The following is a 23,507-nucleotide window of genomic DNA, read 5'->3' on the forward strand; positions in this document are numbered from 1 at the left end:
AAGGAAAAGAAAAAAAAAGCACAAGACAATGTTCGTATTTATTTCAGGTCAAGTGTCATATTCCTTTGCCTGTCATACTGTACCTAATCCTCAGGGACATCTCAAAATGAATTCGTTTCACATTCATTTTATAGGTGGGAAAGTAGAACACTAAGAAGTACAGATAAATCCCAATGGCAGGTTCCTAGTGGAACAAAGCTCTAAAAAATAAACACACAAAGACAGTCGTCTGTGGGATGATGTTCTGTTATATGCAAAACTGAATACTTTCTGAGGTAAGAAGTCATTTTTCAAAACTCTACAGCCAAAATTCCACTAAATAAGCCAAGCATATTTATTCTGATCCCACTGGAAGTAGAGAAATAATCAAGAAAGTTACTCTGCCACATTTTGAGTCAATGGATACATCAGCTCTGAGCCCCTCATATTTGGCCACAAACATCACATGTCTATAGCCAAAATCTCTACTCTGGTCTTTGCAAATACTGCATTTTTAAAGGATGATAACAAAATTAAATGTCTAAAAATTGCTTGTAAAAAAATTAATAATGTCTTGGGGATGCCACTTAGGTCAGCTTTATTCTAAGTGGAACTTTATCCTGCAAATTCTTCTAACCTTACATCAGAGACATTGAAGCAGAGATGGCCCTTAGCTTATTTTTATTTTTACTTCTTCTCTCTGCTTTATTTAGTTACATTTCATCTTTGCCTCATTTTAGCCTTATGATTAGCAAATGTTTATCCATCTGACAGTCTCAGGTTTTTTTTTTTTTTTTTGCTTTTTGGGTCACACCCGGCAATGCACCGGGGTTACTCCTGGCTCTGCATTCAGGAATCACCCCTGGCAGTGCTCAGGGGACCATATGGGACGCTGGGAATCAAACCAGGGCCGGCCTCGTGCAAGGCAAATGCCCTACCTGCTGTGCTATTGCTCCAGCCCCTGACAGCCTCAGTTTTATTTAGCTATCTGATAAATAAATAAATTCCAGAAAAGCAAGATGTAGGTATGTTAGTGCACAAAATTAACAGAATTTAACGTGTTTATAAATATTTCAAGGTATTCTACAGTGATACTCTCTGGTCTATACTCATGCTAAAGGTATATTTTTGCACAACTTTTGAGTAGTGAGTAAAACATTTTTAGTAATAATTAGAAATTAAGTATTTAGTTCAGTAATAAAAATTCCTTTAAAAAATTAAAGCCATGGGGCTGGAGCGATAGCACAGTGGGGAGGGCGTTTGCCTTGCATGTGCCTGACCCGGGTTCTATTCCCAGCATCCCATATGGTCCCCTGAGCACCACCAGGGGTAATTCCTGAGTGCAGAGCCAGGAGAAACCCCTGTGCATCGCGGGGTGTGACCCAAAAAAAAATATTAAAGCCGAGTTATTATTTATTTGTTTTGCTTTAGAGCCATGTTTGGCAATGCTCGGGGCTTACACTGGGCTCTGGGCTCACTCCTGGTGGAGTTCAGGGGACCGCATAGGGTGCTGGGGATCAGACCTGGGTTGGTTGTGTGAAAGTCTGGTGCCCTACCCCTCGTACTGTCTCTTCAGCCCCCAGATTAAACCCAAGTTATAGGTATCAAATTTCATTCCATTCATTTTCATAATCAATGCTAGATAGCTGGTAGAAGACACTATTTCAAAGAATAATTTATTCATTAGTAAAATTATATCTCACTATTGCAGGTAACTAGCCATTCTCCCTCTGTCATCATAGATGCCAGAAACTCACAATTATTTAAAATCTAACCAGATCATTTGAATTTTATTTTTAACCATTTTAATGGAAGAAGTGCATTTTATGAGATGCAAAAAAAAACCTTTAACTTTATGAACAAAAAGCAAAAACTACATTTCCAGAAATAAAACATTTGAAGTCATTAGGGAAAACTCTAGCTCTCACCTGTGAAGGACAGAAATCATCTGCTTTGGCGTTAAGCCGGGTTCTCTTTAAATGGGGGATTTATTTTACTCAGTTGTAAGAGTAGAATCCAGAATAAGCAAGATAAAGTCAAGACTGTCTTCTAAAACAGAGCAGAGTTGCCTTCAGGTAGAATCCCTGACCTCAATTTACCTTAAGTGAGGTCACCTAAATAAAAGTCCTAAAAAGTGAATTTAGTATGCAGTTAGTCTTTCACTTGTGCCCTACCTAGTAAGGGCAAGCAAGAAACAAACATTTTTGAATGGGTACTCTGTGGGAGTCAAAGGAATGGTGTACATACATCAAAAGAATGGCTCAGGATTGCTGGAGCCCCCTCCCCAGCATGCAGCAATACTTCTAGGATTTTCTTGCCAAGAGAGGCCAAAAACCGAAGAGCTACTTAAATCCAACATAGTTTGAATGATCTCAAGAGTGAGGCAAGACTACAGGAAATGGGAAGTTGCGGTTCCCTTAGTCACACAAAAGGTGGCCCAAACAATGTATTGCACCCAGCTAATTCGGCTTCTTTTAGCCCTTTTGCTATAAGCGTGGGTTAGGTTTCACTGGTGAGGAAAATAAAAACAACTCCTGGCGTTGCAACAATGGAAATCTCAGGAGAGCAGCAGCAAAGGGGGCAGGGCGGGTGGGGTGGGGGGCAGCACGGTCAAAGGGTAAATTCCTCTCCCTGCAGCATGCTTTCACCGGTTGAACCTCACCCCTGTGATCAGCAGGGCTCAGACAGCTGAGAGCTGGAGGTAAGGAGAGGGTAGAGAGGAAAGCTTTCATGGGCGTGTGAAAAGAATGCTCTGTGAAATATTTGCAATCATTAACTGAAAGAGATTGGACACTGCCTGCTCTTCTGTTGGGCCTTCCACTCTTCCCACTAGTGGAATGTGGTCCAGTCCTATGGGAAGAATAGGTTCCCTTGGTCACTTTCTTCAGAAATCAATGTCTCTTAAAATATTTGCTCTTATTTGTTGTTAAGCCACTGAGAGAAGGGGTAGATTTTAGAGCCAAGTAAGGAAATGGAAAGGTTATAGTACTCCCCTTTTCTTTGGAACACAAATAGGGCAATAACCAGAATCTTGAGACAGTAAAGGCAGTTTTGGTTTTGTTTTCTGGTCACACCCAGCAGTGCTCAGGGCTTACTCCTGACTCTGCCCTCAGGGATCACTTCTGGCGGGCTTGGGGGACCATATGGGGTGAGAGGGATTGAACCAGGTCTGTTGCATGAGAGGCAAGCATCCTACCCACTGTACTATCATCCCAGCCCCCAAAGCAGCATTTCTTGATCTATGGTATGCACAGAATAATATTCCTGCACTGTCTGTAGAAATATCAATGCTTTTTTGGTTTGTTTTTGTTTTGTTTGAGGGCCACACCCAGCATTGCTTACTGCTTACCCCTGACTCTGCAGTCCTAGTTGGCTGGGTAAGCACCCTATTATTATACTATCTCCCCAGCCCCCAAATACCAATGCTTTGTTTGGGACTGGTAGCTCTATGCATGCATGCCACACCAGTGTATCACCTCATCTTCCTATGCTCTGGCTTGACTGTCTTGAAGAGAAGAGCAGAGATGTGATTAGAAGCCCCCTTAGTTTACAGTAGGTAACAGGCAACCCCCATAGTTCTGAAGAGTCCCTTCGAGACTTCTGAGCAAGTTGCTTCTAAGAGTGGATAGATAGGATTCAAAAAATTAAGAGTACTAGCTACAATCTACCTGAAGTCGCATTTAGAAGACAACATTTCAAATGGTAATTGCAATGAAAACATAACAGTAATATATGTAAACTATTTCTCAGGGTGATCTTATTTGGCTGTTTCGTGATTAAAAAAAATTGAATGACAATTAAAAATGTAGGTCAAGACACCAATGTGACATAAGTCTGCACATGAAGAGGTTTTAGTTTTTCTGTGAGGGGCAGATGTTTCCTCCGGCAGCTGCTTACGATTTATGTGGTTTTCTCCACTCTCTGTATAAAGATAATGTGATATGGTCAAGCCTTCTTATTACCTATCTTTACTTGGTCCAATCTCACCTTCTGTTTACTTTTTATTTTTGGGTCACACCTAACAATGCACAGGGGTTACTCCTGGGTCTGCACTCAAGAATCACTCCTGGCGGTGCTCAGGGGACCATATGGGATGCTGGGAATCGAACCCGGGTCAGCCGCGTGCAAGGCAAACGCCCTACCCGCTGTGCTATTGCTCCAGCCCCCTCTCACCTTCTGTTTAATCTTTAAAACAAACCCTTTCTTCTCATCTTGCTTTTATCACATAATCTTTGTATTTCTGTCAATTCTTTCTCTCATCAGGAATACTTTCTCCAGCTTCCCTCTGATTTTCCCACCTTTAAATCTTATATCTTTCAACATTTAGTTCAGTCCCATCAACTCTGAAGTCGCTAATCCTACTGCAGGCCATTCTGACCTTTGTGGCATTGAATTTCCACATCACTAATACCTTTAGCTCAGACTATCCCCCCATCCCACCCAACCATTTTCTTAAGCACTGTCCTTATTCTTTAGATGTGTTCAGATCTTTCTTATTTTCCTGATCTTCTAATATTCTTTAGTACCCTAGAAGGTACTCCATAGTGTCTGTCCAATGTGCCAGTGAGTGCTCAGTTATGCTTAATGACAACCTAAAACCTTAAAACTGTTACAGCTATTCATTAGCTTTCCCCATTATAATTTTCCAATAGTACATTTGTTCTCATTATCATGTATCTTTTTGAACTTCAGTGAATCTATAAATTGGACGTGGGCCCTGAATTCCAAGTAGCATAATTATTAATGTGGACAACTCTAGATAATCTATTTCTTGTTAATGGATTTAGTCCTTCGAATGAATTTGGGAGGCAACCTACCCACAGGAGAAAAGAAGAGTACATGCTATTTTCCATAACTATTGAGGGAATACTCTTATGAAAAATTCTATATTGGATTGAAATACAAATTAAAATTATGTAGGTACAATATACTTTCTGAAGCTGATCTATGGCCAGGAAACTTGGAAGAACACTCCCAGTTCCTGCCAAAATTTCATGGGTAACCACAAATGGTCATATTCTCCATTTCCTTGTACCACCTTAAACACAGGTCCTCTGTTTGCCCTGTGCTTCTAGAAAATAAGGTCACTCAAGCTGTAAGATTGATAGGGGAATTGTTATATGCAGAGGTAAATGAAGATCAATGATAATTATTTTGGAGAACAAATTTATGAAGGAATTACAAATTCCTATAAATACAAATTTATAGGAAATACCCAAAGCAAGTACTACAATTTCTCCAGCAGGAAATGCATATGTTTTACTAACTTCAGAAATTTGCTCTTTAACATATAGTGAAGTATACATTCTTCTTTACATTAACCACCAACACCATGTAAGGATCAGGCTCTTTGGGAAATGTGGAGACTAGTATGATGTGCCTATGTGTAAGTCTCTTGGAGACTGAGGAGTCAAGCATTGAATTTTAACCTCCTACCTAAATAAAGACCAGTTTTATTTCTGGAGATCTATGGATTTTACCGGGTTCTTTTATAGAAATGTGTGCCAGAAAACCATTATCTTATCCAGGTTGTCATCACTGATTATATAAGAAAAGGTAATGATAAAATCTGAATTTGAAATTTTGCTAAGTTCTAAACCTCAACTCTGTTTCTCTCCCAGATTCACTAGAAGTAATTAACTATATAAAAACTGATACTTAATTGACAAGATTCATGTCTCAGAATTAATTATAGTTGGAAAAAAAGCAAGCAGCAGATTGCTAATTCTGAGCTTCTGAGGCTACTCAAGAATAGCTGAGTCGGCCGGAGCAATAGTACAACGGGGAGGGCGTTTGCCTTGCATGAGCCAACCCAGGTTCCACCCCTGGCATTCCATATGGACCCCCAAGCATCGCCAGGAGTAATTCCTGAGTGGAGAGCCAAGAGGAACCACTGAGCATCACTGGATGTGACGAAAGAGAAAGAAAGAAAGAAAGAAAGAAAGAAAGAAAGAAAGAAAGAAAGAAAGAAAGAAAGGAAGGAAGGAAGGAAGGAAGGAAGGAAGGAAGGAAGGAAGGAAGGAAGGAAGGAAGGAAGGAAGGAAGGAAGGAAGGAAGGAAGGAAGGAAGGAAGGAAGGAAGGAAGGAAGGAAGAGCTGAGTTGGGAGAGAGATGGTGGAGCGACAGCAGCTCTCAGTACTCTCAACAGTAGGGCTGATGGGGGGTCACAAAATTTCTGGTGAATGACAGTAAGTGACAGTAAGAGCCCTTTCAATATTTTTTCTCAAAAAGAGTGGATTTAAATGAACCCAACTGGCGCTCATGACGGAGTGACGCAGGAGGACTCTGAAACTGACCTGCCTCCCGCAGCTCTTGGCACGGTGGGCAGCCCGCCCCCATGGCGGCAAAGGTTTAGCATGAATGAGTGAGGCTCTGCCGGTCCAACGTGACACTACCGGGTCCTGCAGTTGAGGGGGCCCCCGGGGTTCCCCCTGTGGGAGGCTGTCCTCGCCACCATTTCTTCCTCTGACCAGTTGGCGCTGCCAGTGCCACCCGCAGCATATTATGGAGGAAAACCTCCCTGAGTGCCAACTGTCTGGAGATGGAGGATGGAGGCTTGCATCCCCTGGGCAGGTTCTGCTAGACTGGTGGCAATGGCTCACCAAAGTGACCCAAAGCTGCCACTCAGTTTAAAAAAAAAAAAAGCTATCTCAATCCCGATAAAAATGCTGAACACTCTGAACAAACACGATGACCTCTTGGCCCCTGTACTGAAAACCATAAGGCACGAAAAGAGAGAAAGAGGAAGAAGAAAGGTGCCTGCCATAGAGGCAGGCGGGCGGGGAGGGGGGGTGGGTTTGGGTATGGTGGCAGGAGGGAAACTGGGGACATTGGTGGTGTTAACTATATACTGGTGGAGGGATGGGTGTTGGAACACTATGACTGAAACCCAATCATGAACAGCTTTGTGGTGGTCTCTTTCACAGTGATTCCATTTAAAAAAAAAAAAGAAAAGAGTTCATTTGAAAAACCCTTAAGATGCATATTCACTGATCTGTTTTTAAACATCATTTTAGGATCATTTTAAATGAAACTGATAACCAGAGCTTTCCAACCTTCTTGAACTCCATCATCCCATTCCTCCCCGAAGCCCTCTTACTTCCTGACAAGCAGCAATACAATGCAACATGGCCAAATTCACTGCCAGGCAATTTTTACTTGTTGGGTTCTAAGATGCTCACATGCTCAGGTGTCCTTAATATTAAATGCCTTGGCACTGATAGTTAAGAGATCTCAAAACATAGAGCCTCAGATTTCCTTACTTCTGACCAGTCCAGAGCCACCCACTGAGGTGGACATGATTGGTTGTTGCAGAGCTCGTTTTCAATAGGCCGGTGGGTTAAACAACCACTGTAGTCCAGTGTCTCCTCCTCAGAAGGTCCGATCTTCCTGATGCAGAGCACTGCCCTAGAGCGCATTCCACCATCACAGGTCTTGCTACACTCTAGCCAATCCCCAATGAACCACCTGCAGCAAAAAGAGAGAGAAGCACAGGAAAGTGTTTCTTCAGAGCAGGTAACAGAGCTAGAGATTTACAGACCACGGAAGCTACTTTTATCAATAGGACCCATCCTTTTCTTAGAAAAGCTGGTGGCTGTAACAAATGACAAATAGAAGTGATAGTAAGGAAAAAATAACTTACTGCCTTCAAAATATGTAACAGATATTGGGGCCAGACAAATAGAATAGCAGGTAGGGAATTTACCTTGCATGTGGCCGACCCAGGTTCAATCCCCAGTGCCCTATATGGTTCCCCCATACCCACCAGATGTGATCCCTGAATGCAGAACCAGAAGAAAGCCCTGAGTACCACTGGATGTGGCCCAAAAGATAAAAACGAAATAAAAAGTGTAGCATACAGGGTGTGAGACAGGCAGAATCCAGATTCAAATGATGCACGGTCTGTGATTTGTACCATTTGATTGCTTTTCCTATTTAATTAATTTCTAAAATGAGGGAGGATAAGGGCTGTGGAGGTGGTAAACTGCTTATTAGTTTTATTCTGTAGCTCCTTTGCAAAATAAATCAATAAAAGTGAATAAATTTTGGTCCCAGGAGTTTGCTCAAAAGGTGAAAGTACATGCCTTGCATGCAGGGGCTGGGTTTATCTTCAATCCTCTATGGTACCCTGAGCACCACTGAGATCAATGTGATCTCTAAGCAACAAGATGGATATAGCCACTGAGCATAACCAGGTGTGACCCTAAAATCAGAATTCAGTAAATTTTTTAAAAAATGGGCTGGAGAAATAGTACAGCAGCTAGGGCATTTGCCTTGCACGTGGCCCGGGTGGGGAGGATTCCCAGCATCCCATATGGTCCCCCGAGCACCGCCAGGTATAATCCCTGAGTGCATGAACCAGGGAGTAACCCCTATGCATCGCCGGGTGTGACCCAAAAAACAAACAAAAAAAATTAAATGAATATAATATTAGTCCTAAGATTGTCATGAAGATTAAGGTAAAACATATGAAGCTCCCCTTGTGCTAATAAATGTTTAACAATTAGTTCTCCATGGGAGGGAATCCTGATTTGTGGCATGCTACTTTTGTGCTATAAGTACTTTACTATGACTAATTTCAACCAACACCTTGACAAAACTGAACATGAACAAGAGAAGATACGCTGATCAGAGTTTTCTAGGAGTCACTGTTAGCTGGCTTCAGTAGTAGTTGAAGAGTTCCAAGCAGATTGCTGACATATGCCAAACAAGGAACAGGAACTATGTTTCATTATTGTATCAAAGCGCTTTCTTCTACTACTAAGGGTTTTGTGTTAAAAAAAAAAAAACAAAGAAGCTAGGGAATTTGTTGTTGTTGTTGAGTCTCAGAAATGGACATCAGGTTCTGGAAAACAATAGTAAAAACTTAATTGCTCTTATGGAGCAAAGAAAGGCCTAGGTATTCCATTCTAAAGCAAAGGGCTGGGTATGTGGTTTAAGCGGTAGCTTCGGTAGCTTCGTTTTGTGTGAGGTCCAGGGTTGGATTCCTCTCAGGATGGCAAGGAGCACACGCAACCAGGTATGAGTCACACTAAGAGTGACCCCACAACAATAAAATAAATAAATAAAGCATCTATAGCTAGAGCAAACTCTTGAGCCAACACTGTGAAAATGGAGGTTGTTTGCTTTGACACCTTTGCTCCTAAATATAGCTTCTACACAGCTACTATGGGAATAATCCCAAGTGTCTTAACACTTTATTTTTATTTATTTATTTTTTTTGCTTTTTGGGTCACACCCGGCGATGCTTAGGGGTGACTCCTGGCTCTGCTCTCAGGATTTACCCCTGGCGATGCTCGGGGGACCATATGGGATGCTGGGAATCGAACCGGGTTGCCCACGTGCAAGGCAAATGCCCTACCTGCTGTACTCCAGCCCCGTCTTAACACTTTAAACATGCTCAACATGTCTTAGATTTGTGATTATTTCATTATTTTTTCCTTAAAGTCAACTAGGTCTAGATCTTCCCATTAATGCCATTTTCAATGAGTTTCATTTTTAACTTTCAAATAGTAAAATCTCAGTCACAAGTGGGAGATCATGGGAATGTTTTCTTCAATTTCTGATCACCTAGATGGACATGCTCATGTTCTCTGGTGAGAGATGATCCAAAGAGAGAAGTACAAAAACTTAAAAACAAATATCTCAGGTTGGAGAGATAGAACGGGTTAAGGCACTTGAACTTGAGTTCAATCTCCAGCACCATAATATAGTTCCCAAAGCACTACCAGGAGTGACCCCTGAGCCAGGAGTAGGACCTGAGAACTGCCAGGTGTGGCCACCAAATTACCACCACCATCAACAAAAAAAGAACAAATTTCTCATTGTCAAAGTTTAGCCCATTGTGCTAGTTTTTAATTTTTTGTTTGTTTGCGGTGCCAGGTGTCAAACCCAGAGTCTCACACATGCAAGGGATAAGTATTGTGCAAATTTTGTATGTGGAAAATACCTCAGCAAAGTCGGAGAAAGATTTCAGTCCATGTTTAGCCAAATAACCACAATGATTTTTGTTCATCATATCATCTTTACTTATAAAGGGAAAGTAGAATTTATAACTATTGTTTAAGAAAAAAACCCACAAAACCAATTTCTCTAATTTAAAATATATGTTGTCAACATCTAAAAATTTCATCCTAAAATTCATTTACAGGATGATAAATGAATCCTGAGTCTTAAAAAAAAATCCGACACTAACATTTTTCCTGTCATTTTCCAAAGGAGATTTAAAGTGATTTTCATAGTTTTTCCATTTTTGCCTTCCACAAATGAACATGATCCTAAGCTGTTAGTGCCATTTTTGGTAAAGAGGAAAATGTGCACTGAGGCTAATAACTCCCATGCCAGCGACAGTGGGACTCTGATTCAATTCACAATAGTGATTTCATCACAAAGATTAAGGAATAAAATAGAAATGTGTGTAACTTAGCCACAAAAGTTCCGTCATACCATCTCCAGCCATGATCTCATTAGGTCTCATAATGTAAGAGGGACAAAGACTTTCATATTAAACTCATGGGCTCAGAGGGGCAGTGATCTGATAGGTGTTGCGATCCTTTGCCTCAGGAGGTCAGTCACTCCTGCATTTTAATTTTTTGTCCTCTTCTGTTGTCAATCATCTCTTAGCCTTGATGGATAACTTGGGCATTTCACTTGGAACGTATGAATGTTAAAAGTATTAACCATCCTCCCAATTTTCATTCTGACGTGAATTCTGATTTCAAGCTTCTTAGTCAGTTCCTGTTACATATTTATTGCTCACCAAATCATCCTTTCCCAGATCTCTCCAAAGGATGAAATCACACACTAGTAATGAGATTAATTTTGCCATTTTACTACTGCATTCACTTGTCTCCATTTCTCTCCTTTCTTCCCTAGTTTAGGCTGTATCATTTCCTCCATCTTCGCTTGCTCGCTTGACCCTGCAATGACATTTCCGATTTCTCTTTCCCTTCTCTAAGTTTGGTGGTAAAAATATGAACAGAAAAATGTCCTCAGAGAATATCAACTGTTGAATCATATGGTCTAAATCATACCCAAGTTGACCTGCTTGCTGCTCCACCATTCCAAGTGGGGCTTGCTTTGGCTGATACCACAGGGCCTAATCCAGGATGGGAGGCCGAGCCCCGCCCTTCCAGCAAGGTCCCAGCAATCTCCACAGGATCTGTGCCATATAAACAGACCCACACCACAGCTCCTGACCTGCTGCTCTGCCTCAAGACAGATATACTCAATAAATTATATGCTGCTCACAGTTATCCTTTTCTGGGCAGAGAAGAGAGAACAATCCTGGCCTAATCCCTGGGCATCCTTCAGGGTTGTCTAACTACAAAGACTCCCCCTCATCACAGCAAGAACACTAGAAAACCAATGGGAAAAACACATAGAAGCCCACCAAGCTAATGAGCAAAAACAGTATCACTGAAGACATAAATGGCACCAAAAAATCCTCAGGCAATGTGTCATTAGTAACCCCATGATAAGGATGCTTAATGAGGTTAAAGAAATTATGACACAGGTAGTCAGCAAGGCACAAGAAATTACGAGCTGAAATTTAAAAAACTATGAGAATCAGGAATTATAGAGATGAAGAACATGGCAGGTGATATTAAAAACTCAGTAGAAGCTCTGAATAGCAGAGTAACAGAAACTGAGCAAAAAGATTAAAGAGCTCCAAGATGAGAAGGTGGACACTGCTAGGAAACAGCAGAAGATAGTATGAAAAGAAATTAATAGCATGCCAGAGAACTATGAAATTATTTCAAAGGAACAATATAAGAATCACCAGAGTCCCTGAATAACAGAAAGTAAATGTGAAGAAGAAACAGTAATTAAAGAAATCATGGATAAAATTTTCCCGTAGTGGGGCTGGATCCATAGCACAGCAGGTAGGGCATTTGCTTTGCACAAGACCAACCCAGGTTCGATTCCCAGTATCCCATTTGGTCTCCCAAGCACTGCCAGGAGTAATTCCTGAGTGCATGAGCCAGGAGTAACCCCTGTGCATCACCGGATGTGACCCAAAAAGCAAAAAAAAAATCACATAGCAATAAATCATCATAAATTGACTTTTATTGATTTATTTTTTGATAATTCCACTTGTCTTTAAGTATTGTTAGAGTAAGTAGTATGACAAAATTTGTTATATGCCTGCCAAGGGGTAAGACGGGGGGTTGGGAGGGAAGCAGAGGACAGTGGTGGAAGGAGTAAGACACTAGTAGTAGGATTAGTTTGGGCCAGAGATTTGAGATTAGTTATTATATGCCTAAAATAGCTCTATTATTAACAATTTAGTAAATCATTGTGTCTTAATAAAAATCTAAAAATAAATAAATAATGCCCTGTTTCTAAACCTTTGCCAACACCCATTAATTAAATTGACCTCATCTTCACAAGAATCTTTATGTCAATTACATTCGAATGATTAGAGAATCTGTTAGAATGTCTAAAATCATTAGTGCAGTGGTGATTACAGATACTCTAATCAAGTCATTAGTGCTGATTTGATTAGAGTATCTGTAGATCACAATATTACTGGAAGGAATTGTTATGAGACATTATAACATTTTTTGGTCCAAAATACTTTGAGAACAAAGTCATAACATCAAAATATTATTTGATATTTAACTTAAAAGGAAAACGCAAGTCACTAAAATAAACCCCTACTAGATGCTTGAATTTTTTTTTTTTTGAATCTTGCAGAAATGGAACGAGAAATTTATTTAGTTGCTAACGCCTTTTTCTATAGTTACAAATGTTATTTGGCTCTGATTTTTGTGTCTAAAGGGGAAGATCTCAAGTTCTAAGAAAAGTCATTAAAGACTTTCACCCTGGTTTGAAAGCACCTTTCTGGTCTTTGCTACTAATCAAAAATTTTGCACTAAAGCCTCTTTTGTATTTTGCACATTTTCTGTCAGTGATAGGGAAGGGAGAAGCCTGAAAATACAACATGATTGCTAATGTCCATATACATCTGTTTCTTGGGATATATTAAAGATACAAATTGAAAGGCAAATTCCCTTGAGGGACTAGATACTACTAGAAAACTATCTGTCCTGTGACTATTCAACTTATCGTCTTCTAAATAGGCTATATTTCAGGAAGTTCTGAAAGGCGTTTGTAATTTTTTTTTTAACTATTTTTTTTTAATTTATTTATTTTTAATTAGAGAATCACCGTGAGGGTACAGTTACAGATTTATACACTTTTGTGCTTATACTTCCCTCATACAAAGTTCGGGAACCCATCCCTTCACCAGTGCCCATTCTCCACCACCCGTAAACCCAGCGTCCCTCCCACCCTCCCCAATCCCATCTCCCCCCCACCCCACCCTGCCACTGTGGCAAGGTAGATGCTTGAATTTTTAAAGATAGAGAAGAGATATTTCCCAGTCTCTGTCTCGGAGTTAAAGGTCTAAACATCAAGACTTTTTATAAACACAGTATACACACAGACCCTCCAGAATTAAATAATAACACCTATAATCAAAGAAAAATTTAATTATGTAAACTGTTGACTACTTATTGAGATACTGACTTTCTGAATTATTAAATTAGCTTTTGAAAATTTTTCAAAGGAAAAAGTTGATTTAAAGAAAGAAAAATTTCTCATTCCTCACCTGATTAGAAATTGAAACTAATATTAACTAGAAATCTCTGTACCCTAAACAATTCACAAACAAGATCCCCCCAATTTAAAAAAATCTATAATAATTATGGAAACTTAGAACATGTTAATGTAGCACAAAAATTTAGAATATAAAAGTGTCACCAGACATCTGAAGTGTGATTTATAAAGTTAGTGATGTCTCATGTAATGGGAAAAACATCCCTGAAGATTGCATCCCCTCATCCTTAAATTGATGGGAGTTGACCTTCATGGTTTCTATGATTCTTCCCAAGTCTTAAATTTTGCAGTTTTATGGAGGACTGTCATCAGTCTTTTCTCTACACTTAAAAAACCAGATTATTACTTGTCCATGGGTGAGGTGCAATGACTCAAAATAATGTTATTAAATATTGTATCATAAAAAAGATACTACTGAAAAAAGCACTAACCTCCAGTAAAAATATTTCCCTAGTCAGAGTGAACATTCTTTAGCAATATTGCTTTTAATTCCTTTATTATATTTAACATATGACCTTGTACTATAGTAATTTTTATATGTATTTGCCCAATTAGATGGTTCTTACAAAATGGAATCATTTCACCCAAAGCACAGTGCCTTCTACAACTGTTTGAGATTGTAAAAGTGCAATTGTTTCAGAATTTTTTTCTAAATTCATAGGAAAGTATTATTATACTATACTGTTATTGCCTTTCTGATTTTCACAAATTTCAAAACTTCTGTATTAGACAACCATCAGTATCTAATAACTCTTCATTTGAGATAACACAAAGCAGAAATGTTCTTGCTATTGACAGAACTTAGTCAAAGCTGAACTCTTTGGCCTTTCCTTTTGGGTTTCAATTCAGTATTTTCTCCTTTGTCATGAGTTTCCCATCAGTCTTGTGCTTTAATACCAACCTCTCCCTTTCCCTTTTCCAGTTATACAAGCTATATTTTTTGGGGGGAGGATGGGCAATATATCTGGCAAAGCTTGGGGCTTTTTCTTGGCTCTGCACTCAGGGATCACTCCTGGTAGGGCTCGGGGAATCAAATGGCTATGACAGGGATCCAACTTGGTCAGCTGCGTGCAAGGCAAGCATCCTACTCACTGTACTATCTCTCCACCCCAAAGCCATGTCCTAAATCCCAACATTTTTACCTAGTGCCTCTCGAATGTATTTTTCCCATGTTCCTGGCCCACAATCATTTTGACTGATACTCTTTGTCATTTCATTGCTGCTGTAAGTACATTTGGTTTTTCTTCTCAGAAAGGCTTCCTCTGACCCTTCAAAGTCATGTAAATCGACACTGTCATTATTTCTCCACCAATGCTGGTTTTTGTCTATTCTTCTTAGTCTCTCAGCACTGTTCATTGTGGCCCTAGAGACCCAGGGTACCACTGAGTTGACCCAGCCAATCCTAGAACTGCCTCCTTGTGCCTTTATTATAAACCTCCAGGCTTGCTGACTGACAATTTCAGAGAGTGGCTCCAGGCCCCCTGAATACTGCTTGAGAGTCCCCCCCAAAAGATACCCCCAAAGTAAGAACAAAGCATAACATCTAGAAATATAGCACTGGAATGAACAAACCTTTTCTAAACACTATACCAATTTTTGCAGGGATAGTTGGGTGGAAGGGTTTGTTAGCTTTCTGTATAATATTTTTTTAACTTTTATAGGTAAAAATTGGTTGCAATATCATAAATAATATGGAAAACTGTAGCACTGTAGCACTGTCATCCCGTTGTTTATCAATTTGCCTGAGCGGGTACCAGTAAGACTTATTGTGAGACTTGTTACTGTTTTTGGCATATAGAATACGCCATGGGTAGCTTGCCAGGCTCTGCTGTGCGGGTGGGATATTCTCGGTAGCTTGCTGGGCTCTCTGAGAGGGACAGAGGAATCGAACCCGGGTCAGCCTCATGCAAGGCCTACCCGCTGTGCTATCATTCTAGTCCTATTCAGAAGAATGTGAAAGAGTTAATAACTCCTTAGTGCCTTAAGAGTTCATGTAAATCAATAACAAGATTATAAATAGAAAAATGGATCAGACAATAAAGAGGAAAAGCTGAAAATGTTAATACTAATTGCTACTGAGCAAGATTTTAAAATCTTTGGTATCAAAAAATTAACATATATAAAATAAGACATAAATTAGATATAAAATTTTTCTTCAATTAAAATAGTCAGGAACCAGGGACCAGAGGGATAGCACACACAGTAGATGGATAGGGTGCTTGCCTTGCACACACCAACCCAGGTTTGATTCCTGGCATCCTGTATGCTCCCCTGAGGACCACCAGGAGTGATCCCTGATTGCAGAGCCAGGAGTAACCCTTGAATACATCCATGTGTGGGTTCTCCCCAAAAAACAAAAATCAAAGATTGTTTTTTAAATAATAAAATATTATAAATAATTAAATATTCACTGTCACTGTCACCTCATTGCTCATCGATTAGCTTGAGCAGGCACCAGTAACGTCTCTATTCTGACACTTATTGTTACTGCTTTTGGCATATTGAATACGCCACGGTTAGCTTGCCAGGCTCTGCTGTGCGGGCCAGATACTCTCGGTACCTTCCGGGCTCTCGGAGAATATTATAATAATAAAACCCAACCACCGCCATGCTCCAGGCCACTTTCCACATGCTCGGGCCGAGTATCACATATGAGTGAACATATTCCTAGTTACATCATAAGACACTCCCTACTCATTTTCCATAATTACCGCACCATATTTGATGGGATTCAGACAGTAGGCAACAAATCATAGAGGGATATATATATATATATATATATATATATATATATATATATATACATATATGCCTGACTAGGAATACCCGTAAAGGCGATTAGAGGCCACCCCAAAAGCCTTTATCCCTCTCGGAGAGCCTGGCGGGATATATCCCGCCCGCATGGCAGAGCCTGGAAAGCTACCCGTGGCGTACTTGATATGCCCAAAACAGTAACGACGGTCCTCATTCCCCTGACCCTGAAAGAGGCCCCAGTACTCCATTGGGCTACACTAGCATGCAACAGGAACGAATGGAGATGTTACTGGCTCCCGCTCAAGCAAACTGATGAACAATGTGATGACAGTGATACAGTGACAGTGAATAATAAAAATATCCAGAGCTGCTCAGTTTAGGGAAATAGTATTCTTGTATAATATTAGTAGGTGTATACATTCATATATTCTTCCTGGAGAAAATTTTGATAATATGTCTCAAATATGAATATTATATTTCCATTTGAACCCTAAATTCTATTTTTATTCATTAAGCAGAAGGGCAGATGTTAATATTCATACTGTGGATTCATATAGGATCAAAAGCTAGGAGACAACCAATATTGTTTAAACTGTGGAAAACCAAGTTAAGTAAACAATGGCTTGTACTAGATGTTGTGGAATATATTTAATGTTCAAAATATGTTGAGAAGCAACTAGAAAGCATGATAAATAGTGCAATACTATTTTGTTATGTACATATGACTTCCTAGACAAAGAAATAGGACTATAAATATACTTGCCAAAATATTAAGTGATAACATAGGAATTATGGATACTCTGTCTTCTTTACACTTAATTGTTTTCAAAATATTTTGTGCTTTAATATATATTATAAAAACCAAATATAGTTAGCACATCATTATCATCTAAAATAATATCTTTTTTCCTCCTCATTCAGTTAAAGGTTCTTATTGTATTTAGTAGTTTATGATTTTTATCTCTATAATACAAGTGTCTACTTGGAAATCGCATACGCAGCTAACATGCTAAAGAATGAAGATATTATTTTTAATATCCGAGCCCAAAGGAAAACAGAGAAACTTAAAAGGAACTAAGAGGATGTGAACTAATAACGAATAGTAACAACATGATCTCACTTGCGTGGGATATTGAGGCGGAAAGCAAGGGAACAGACAAAAACAAATAAAAACAAATCCTTGGACTCCAAAGGCAGAACTAAGGTTTAGAGAATGAGAGAGGGAGATGGGATTGTGGTTGACAGATATTGAACTTTGGTGCCGGGTGTTGTGTGGTAACATATTCTGAAGAGGAAAAAAATTGTGTCAAGCAAACCAATGGTATGTCAATATAAAAATAACAAATAGTTATATTTTAAGTGTATTTCTGTAACTCTTTCCAAACTAGAAAACTGTTAGTTTAAATTTTCTTTCTTTCTTATATTCTTTTTATCTTTTCCCAATTCTACCCCCTCATGTCTAAACTTGAAAAAGAGTAGTATGTATCATTTTATTTTAGAATTGTATAAGAAAAGAAGATAGTAAACTTTAATCATCTAACACATCAATTATTGGTAAATTGTTTTAAAAAACAAAACCCAACACTGTTTATGAGATGAAATGGCCAATCATTCAAATCCCAATGGACACTTGAGTAGAATTTAAGCTTAAGCAAATTAAAAAAAAAAAAGGTTGAGGCCATAATTGAACAGGTGTAACACAGGCCTCATGCCATAAATGGTTACTCAAAAGCCAAACATAATAGTTAAAAATCCTGATTGCCAGGGAATTAACTTGGTGGGTTAGAATCACAGTTGCAAAAGAATAATATGTTGAAGTGATTGGAAAGCCTATCACTTCAAAACAAAATAGGCTCTAGTTCATAGGTAATACTTTGTTTTATATAATTTTTCAGTTTTTCTTGAGACAACCTTATGAAAGACAACCTTATTCCTTTGGCATAACAAAGGAAAACTAAATATATATATATGTCTTGGTCATATTTCTCTATAACTTTATCTGGACTTTAAGGAATTAGTTCCATGGTAATAATATTTTGAAAAGAATAAATATAAAAATGTAAGTGTTTTAGGATTAAAAACTACTGGTTTATCTAAGTTTCTTATCCTCCTTATTTAATATTCACTGCCCTAAAATATTTTTAGAGACTAGAGGAGAACAGCTCCCCTTAAGATTCAAACATCTGGGGCCAGAGCAATAGCACAGCAGCCAGGGTGTTTGTCTTGCACACGGCCGACCCAGGTTCAATTCCCAGCATCCTATATGGTCCCCTGAGCACCGCCAGGACTAATTCCTAAGTGCAGAGCCAGAAGTAACCCTTGTGCATCACTGGGTGCAATACAAAAAGAAAAAAAAAGATTCATCCATTCAGGCAGACACTTACTGATTTTAGATAATAAAAGTGTATAGGCAGTATTGTTTGGAAATAAAATTAAGAAATACATCTTCCTTTAATTGTATTTGGAATCTGATTTCCTTATTATTATAGATTCCAAGATCTGGAGGACAGCACTGCATTAGAAAAAGGAGTTACTTCAAAATAGACTTTCCTGTCCAGTCATCTAGGGCTTGAGATATATAAATTCATTTTTTCACTCTTTTTTTCCCTTATGAATTTCAGGTTGTGGTAGTTAGTTAACCATGGGGATGATGGTTGCTCTGATTTCTCAAATAAGAATGAATAGTCATATATACACAGTCTGTCCTACTACAATTAATCAGGCAAAATCCCTACACAGATCAGTATTTTCTTCATTAACTCAGCATCTTTACTATTTTTCACCTTATCATTGCTCTTTGCTCAATTGAAAAGCCTATGAATTCTTACAAGTTACAAAATGGAGCTCACTTAAAGTGGATGCCATGTTTTAAATGTTAGTTTTTGTTAATCATCATTAAGATGAATGGGCTTTCTTTTTTCCTTTTACATTAAGCTGTAAAAACTACATCAGTCAGGAGTATGACCAGAGGGCACTTGCATGGCTGTGCCCCAAACTCAAAAGACAGATGCTTTAGGATGATGACATGTAAAACCAAGTTAGAAAATAAAAGCACTGACATTTTATCGCTGAATATTTAAAAGCAAAAAATCATGTTGATTTTCATGGCTCCCCTTGGCTGCAGAATGTTTAAATGTGGAAAGATTCACCTTAAAACTGAGGAATAAGATCATTTCCAGCACTGAGAAGTTCCTGCCTTAAAGGGGTTAGTAACTGAGACCTATAAATAAAGAAATAAGAATCTCTGTTCTGGAACCCAAGAGACAGTGCAGTTGGTACGCATTTGCCTTGCTCACAGCCAACCTGAGTTGGTCCCTTGAGCCCGCCAGGAGTGATCCCTGAGGACTGACAGTTGTGGCCCACCAAAAAAGAATCTCTGTTCTGTGACTTGACATCACCCTCTGCAATGTTCTACCTCCTTTTCTAATTTACTTATATCATACGAGTATATGTTTCCAGATAGAAATGATGGCTCTTGGCACTTGCAGGCAAAGGGCTCATTCTCACTTACTCGGGCGGGCAGGGCTCCCCATTGCAGGCACGCTGGTTTTCAGGGGGCTTGCCGTCGGGGTCGCAGTAGTTGTTCTGAACAATGGAGTTGTCATCCAGCCTTTTGCAGACCACCTCCTGTCGTTGGATACCTTGAGAAAAGGAAGAAATGATTAATTGGAGAGGAGCGTGCCTCCCCACTATGTCAGGTCCGCATCGCTTTCCTCCGTGAGGAGCACCCTCACTGAGTCGCTGCTGCCTTTTCTGATCCAGATACTCTCGACTGGTTGTCTAAAAAGGAGAGAAGTCCCGGTGATGACGCTATAACTGCAAGCGAAATGATTCTTCTTATCTTGGGAAACGTCAACCGTTTTCAAGTTCAGAAAAGAAAGTCTTGGTAATTTTAAACAATTCACATTTCCATTTGGATATTCTTCATCCTTTTCTCAAATAAACCCCAGAATATTATCCGATAAAATGTGTGAATGAACAAACATTTCAATAGAAAAGATTGATTATTTATCAATTTAAAATAAAAAATAAAGCACAAATTTATTCCTACATTCTATAGTATAAATTCCATCAATTTAGTCTTTGGAACACATCACATTCACACATTTCATTTCCCCATTCTCATTTATAGATTTAATTCTCTAAAAGTTCACAAATTCTTCAATTTTAAGATGGCAGTGAGGCTCCTTTGAACTGCAAATCATCAGTTTATTGGCTTTAGTGAAAATGGCCCCTTAGTAATTACACAAAGTCAAACAGATATATACTTACTCCATCAAATGTTAACTTGGAGTATACTTATCTCATTTTTGAAAATTAATCTGTGTGACCTGTTTGTCACAGGTAAAAAATTCTCATTATAAAATCTGTAAAATTCTCAATAGATGTTTATTTGTTATTCACAAAGACACCCACTACTTGTTCACATTTCACAAAATACAAAGGCACACACAAACACACTCTTACTGTAAACATCCCTGGTGAACAGACTTTATGCAGGCTCATTTTCTTTTTAATGTCAAGGAGCAAAAGAAGCAAAGAAAGGTAAACAGAGACATAGAGAAAGAGTCAAACTAGAGGACAATGCTAGATGCCCAGGTCTTACAGAGGCAGCTGACTCCTGAAACGAAATAAAATCACAAGCTAAACTACTTACTCACCTAATATATATAAACAGATAGGCGAAATTACCCAGAAAATGTAGTATAAGCAGCATTAGCAGTATTCAGGAAACCAGTTTCACACCTAAGTAATCCCATAAGAACTTCATGGTTTTTTTCACTTTTTTCCTTCTTTCCAGTTGCTTTTAATAGTACTCTAAAGAGTCTGATCCCAGATTAGGGAAATCAAGGTGAAACAAGATCATTCAGTGAAGGAAACTGTCATTTAAAGGGCTTTGTACCCCCAGAAGAGAACAGCCTTTAAGAGTCACGGAAATTCTGCAGGAAGGTGAGCCTGAGTTCACATGTTCTGCACACTTTTGATGAAGCCCTTTGAGTTTAAAGACGTTTATGTCTGTCAAGACCTGTGGCTTCCGTGGTGGTGCTGAATTGAAGAAGGTATGCTTTATTACAGGCTGTGACCAAGTCTGCTTTCTAATAACTTCTGTCAATATTTTTGTTTGTTTTCCTTAATGTAGGGGTCTCAAAAATTACTGGGAAAATGCTTTAGAGAATGTGGTGTCTTCACTCCCTCCCAACCCCTAGAATAAGCCAAACATCTTGGTTTATTCAACAGCATTTGGGAATTTGTTATCTGTTAAACTAGATTTTTGAGGGAAGAATGATTCACACAAGGCATAGTTGTAATCCATTCACAGATGTTCCACCATATTCACCACTATCTTCCCATTGTGTCATTCCAGTAGGCAGATAACTAAATCCATGTGATGTACCTAGACAAAAATCTTACCATTAGTCACAGAACTCAACTACCAGCTACCACAGTGGCTCAGAATATCTATCCAGCTGGGTTCAATATTCTGTTTCTATTGGGGAGAGCAAGAGATTGTTTTAATAGGTTTACTTTAAAAAATGTCATTCAAATATGACTCAAGCCACCCCTTACATAAAGGACTTACAACTTTGCCCAATTTTTAACAAATGTTTAATTATTTTAAAAAATGATATTTGCAACATGAAAGTTGGCATTTATGTAGTATCTGAGCTGTTTTTCAAAAAGGGATAGACATTTCCACCCTCTACAATGGAATTTATGCTGCTTTGTTTCAGAGGCAAGAAATTGGTTATTCCAGGTCAATATCAGGTTCTACTTTTAAAAAATTTACCCAAAAAATATTGTTTGGATACAAACAAATTCTTAAAAAAAACATGTAATATAAAAGTCAGCTCTCTGCCATTGAGTCCCAGATATGTTATTGTTTGTTAGAGGTGAGATTTATATTTTATTTTAAGGCAAATTCTAGCCATGCATATCTTGAACATTTTTAGCTACATGACATTTATTGCTAAAAATTATAAAATACAAAAAAACCACAGGAGACAAAATAAAACTTTTCCACGAACTAAAAATGCCAACTAAATGTGGTTTGCAGGTCATTTATTCATTCGCTCATCCATTCATTCATTCAATAGAGATTAGTTATAAATACAAGGCACTGTGTTTTTATGAGATATTGGGCTAAGACTAAGAATTACCAATTGACTTAATTTAGGTCATGTCTTCCAGATTTCTTACCAACTAGAAATTAGGGTATTTGGGGGTTCATTTTAGTCTCATAATTTCAGGACACTATTTCTTATAAGTAAAAATTAAAGTATTTGAATAGCATGAAAACCTCTGTTTTATGAAGATGCATTTTTCCTAGCATTCATCTTTTATTAATTTTCTTCTAAAATGTTACATTAGACAGTGTGGTATTTCACACTCAAGAACTGATTATACTGGTATTTTATTCCAAATCTTCTTACAATGTTGACTATCTTCCTCCAAAAACACACAAATCTCCTTCCAACTTTTACCCCCAAACTTGGCAGGTTTACAAATATCTTTTCTTTTTTCTTCTTAAGTCAGTAGCAACAGAATAACTTTAAGCCAACGCACCTAATTGGATGGATTTCTTTAAAAAAAACACTTGTGGATTAAGAAAATGAAGGTTTTAGATTTATGAAGTATAAAATATAGATCACACCACATACGCACACACATGCAAATATGCATGCACACTAATATAGATCAAGCAACCTAAACTAAGTCAACAAAAGAAGTAGTTTAGTTTAAATTTTTTTATTTGATCAAACCACTTGTACATAGTTTCTTTTAAAGTAATCCATAAAACATTGCTAAGAAGTTTATTTAAACCCTGTTGGGAATCATTACATCAAGTTACACAAAGCCACTTTGCTTTTCAAATCTAAAGACTTGTAGTTTATAATCCAAACCATAAAATGTCCACATGATCTCTCGTATATGCCGAATAGAAAATAAAATTCTAGTCCCTAAGTGTTCATATTCCCTGGAAATATGCACATGCTCTGCAGAATTTAATTGGCCAAATTTAAAACTGCACTAATTATGTTTTTTTCAATGCAGTCCTTCTTCCATTCTTAAAAAATTTAAGTTTCATATTACAAAATGTAAGTACAAATTGTCATTAACCAAGATATGTTTACATATAAACTCTTTAAATG

At 38.4% G+C, this 23,507-nt stretch overlaps 1 protein-coding gene across 1 annotated transcript in view; it reads right to left on the reverse strand.

Moving 5' to 3' along the window:
* Positions 1 to 23,507, reverse strand: part of ADAMTS6 (ADAM metallopeptidase with thrombospondin type 1 motif 6) — a 264,427-nt gene that overhangs the window by 24,397 nt on the left and 216,523 nt on the right. The window contains exons 21-22 of the mRNA XM_004608478.2: positions 19,868 to 19,997; positions 7,242 to 7,446 (exon numbers count right to left, since the gene is read on the reverse strand). Of these exons, the coding sequence (XP_004608535.1) occupies positions 7,242 to 7,446; positions 19,868 to 19,997 (335 nt within the window). The remainder of the gene's footprint in view (positions 1 to 7,241; positions 7,447 to 19,867; positions 19,998 to 23,507) is intronic.

This window comes from Sorex araneus, chromosome 1, assembly GCF_027595985.1.
Source record: "Sorex araneus isolate mSorAra2 chromosome 1, mSorAra2.pri, whole genome shotgun sequence".
In the NCBI taxonomy this organism is placed as follows: Eukaryota; Metazoa; Chordata; class Mammalia; order Eulipotyphla; family Soricidae; genus Sorex; species Sorex araneus.